Here is a 2,905-nt window from a genome sequence, read left to right as displayed (position 1 = left end):
GTGAGAGGCTTCACCAGAGACAGAGTGGGGAGCAGAACAGGCAGATCGACGAAGTATACTGCTGAGGGGAGCAGCTGGTGGGCAGGAGAGGTCTTATTCGCCATGTGGATCGCCTCTAGGGCAGGAATCGAACTCACAGTGAAGCGGCTGCGCCAGCTTGCAGTGCTGTGTCTAAACACGTTGCGCCCCCAGAGACAACCCATTATAGAATTTTAATGGATTTTTCTGTGCTTTTACATATAAGCATAGAAAAAATGCCTATAAAAACAAAAATGAAAAAATGTTTTCTGATTGAAAGACCTGTTGTTTTGGGCCCTCCCTAGTGGCGCAAGGGATTAAGTCTCAGCACTAAAGCTGTCCACAGTCACTACAGCACATGTTCAGTCCCCAGCCAGAGAGCTGAGCCACCCAGCTCATCAAACCTCTCCTGTCTCCCCTGCTGCAGCAGGGTATCTCAGTCCATCTGCCTGTTCTGCTCCCCCTCTGTTTCTGGTGAACCCTGCACTTCTGGACTGTACCCCAATTCTTGTATGCATAAATACATTTTGAAAGAAAGAAAGATCGTTTGTTTTGTTTGTTTGGCTTCAGACAGTCTTGCCTTCTTTAGCTGTTGGCAATTATTTGACCACCACCGCTTTGTTTTTGCCCCCCACTTCGAGAGACTGCCCCTGGATTGACCACCCATTGAGGCACTAGGTGGACACTGCTCACTGCAGTCAGAGTAGCATTTCTGCATGTCAACCCACAGTTGAGCCTTTCAAAGTTATATATATTAAATTGTGTTTACCTGCACAGTTTGAGAAATCAAAAGGTTCAGAAGTGATTCTCCCTCTTATTTTAAAAAGATTTATTTTTCTTTATGCACTCACGAGCTGGGGTGAAGGCTAGAGGTGTGGGGCCGTGAGGGGAGTCACCAGAGACTGTGGGGAGTAGCACAAACAGATCTACTGCTGAGGGGAGCAGCCAGGCAAGAGGTCTGTTATGCCATTGTGGGTCAGCTTCCTGGCTGGGGATAGAACTCAGGCCTTAGCAGTGGTAGAGCTGGGATTTAACTAGGACACAAGACACAAGACACGCCCGGTCTGCTCAGTTTTTCAAGTGACTGTGAAAACCAGCTGGTTTTCTGCATGCCTTTTTTTTTTTTTTTTTTCCTAATTAAAAGTTTGCCATTTTGCCTGAGATCATCTCTGGTTTTATAGAATCTTCAGAGTAATCACTAATATATTCTAATTTGACAAATTATTGACATCTAAGGTGCTTTTATTTGCCAGATGTACCAAAAATTGTGTCGAGGTTAGCCTCTATAAAGATTCTCAGGGAAGAGAGACCCAAAACTGGGTGAGAATCCAAATGTGGAAGATTGGTGAGGTGCAGTGTGCATTTTGGTGCAAGCCACATTGATGTCTAGAAGTAGAGCATAGAGTCATGAAGACAGTGTCATTCTACTTACTCAGAATAAATGGGTAATTTAAAGCTTCTCTGGGAGCCAAGACACCTTGCCCTGACTCTCCTGTTGACTAGCTTTGTATCTGTCCCTCCCTCATAGTGGTATTTTCTCAACCAGTATATCTGGGCACTAGTTAGTTTTTTGTGAGTTTTAAGTTGCTTGTATCAAAACTTGGACTATATCCTCTACTCTTTTCTCTCCCCTAGAGTATGCTCAAGTCATCAAAATGTTGGGAAATGGACGATTAGAAGCGATGTGCTTTGATGGTGTAAAGAGGTTATGTCATATCAGGGGAAAATTGAGAAAAAAGGTAGGTGTTTTACTTTAAAATTGTCATAAGGGGGGACGTGACTTTACAGTTACAGTAGTTTCCAAAAGATCAGTGGAAGAGTGATTTGCCTATAGTAACTTTAAAAAAAATTCTTGATGGTAATTTTTATACAGATTCTGTTTTAAAATACATTTGTCTTACCTGTATTGTATTCCTGCCAAAAAAAACTTAGCCTGTATCTAATCATGAGCAAACAGTCAAATCAAAATTGAGAGACATTCTGTAAAACTAAAGACCTGATTCTTACTAAAATGTTGTCGTTCTGGAAGAAAAAAGCAGGAGGCAGGCTGGCTATTCTGTTTTAAAAAGCAGTCACAGAGGCTTAATAGTTAATGCCTTGGGTTGCCCTTGTTTGGATTCTGGTTTGCGGGTAGGGAAAGTAGCTATCAAAGGGTTCCTAGAGTTTTTTTAAATTATTTACATAAGTGTTGTATTAATATTAAATTTCCTGAATTGTGGTCATGAACGGGTTGCCTGGGAAAGCAACGACAATTTCCTGTTACAGTAGGTGTTCAGGCAGATTAATTGGTCAAGTTGGTTACAAGTTCTTGTAATTCTGGTTTCTGGGTAGGGGTGTGTGTGTTTGTTTTTAATTTGATTTGTTAATCCTGTTAACTAGCTAAAGGGGTTTTGCTCTCTGAGTATATGTGGGTAAAGGAAAGGAAGAGAGGGAGGGAGCTAAAATCACAGAACTAATTTTCTATTTTCATGTGGATGGATAGATAACTAATCACTTAGAGTTGTTTCACAATTAAAAATCACTTAAATTCTAAACCATTCCACTGGAGTTATTATGGAGCTGTCAAATAGTTAAACAAGATTGATTCTTTTTTAGCATCCCATATTACGGAAAATTAGAAGTAGGCTCAGCTCTTTACTAAGGTCTTTTCCTCTAGTTCTAAATACAGGTACTTCACCCACAGTTGTGTAAATACTATGTGTGTTTTAAGGGGAAATTGACCCAATGTTGCTTTTGATTATTTATAACACATAATTATTTTTCTTTTAAGGTTTGGATAAATACTTCAGACATTATATTGGTTGGTCTCCGAGACTACCAGGTAAAAAAAAAGTAAAATAAAATTTTTTTTTTTTTTTTTTAAAGATTTATTTATTTGTACATACAG

At 39.9% G+C, this 2,905-nt stretch overlaps 1 protein-coding gene across 1 annotated transcript in view; it reads left to right on the top strand.

Annotated features, from left to right (window-relative positions):
• The window catches only part of EIF1AX (eukaryotic translation initiation factor 1A, X-linked), a 21,995-nt gene that overhangs the window by 10,141 nt on the left and 8,949 nt on the right, over positions 1 to 2,905 (top strand). Inside the window, exons 3-4 of the mRNA XM_004689902.2 lie at positions 1,654 to 1,757; positions 2,789 to 2,839. Of these exons, the coding sequence (XP_004689959.1) occupies positions 1,654 to 1,757; positions 2,789 to 2,839 (155 nt within the window). The remainder of the gene's footprint in view (positions 1 to 1,653; positions 1,758 to 2,788; positions 2,840 to 2,905) is intronic.

The sequence above is a fragment of the Condylura cristata genome, unplaced genomic scaffold, assembly GCF_000260355.1.
Source record: "Condylura cristata isolate star-nosed mole 26May11 unplaced genomic scaffold, ConCri1.0 scaffold00027, whole genome shotgun sequence".
NCBI classification, from domain to species: Eukaryota; Metazoa; Chordata; class Mammalia; order Eulipotyphla; family Talpidae; genus Condylura; species Condylura cristata.
Note: the sequence above shows the minus strand (reverse complement) of the source record. Positions and strands in the feature narration are given on the sequence as shown.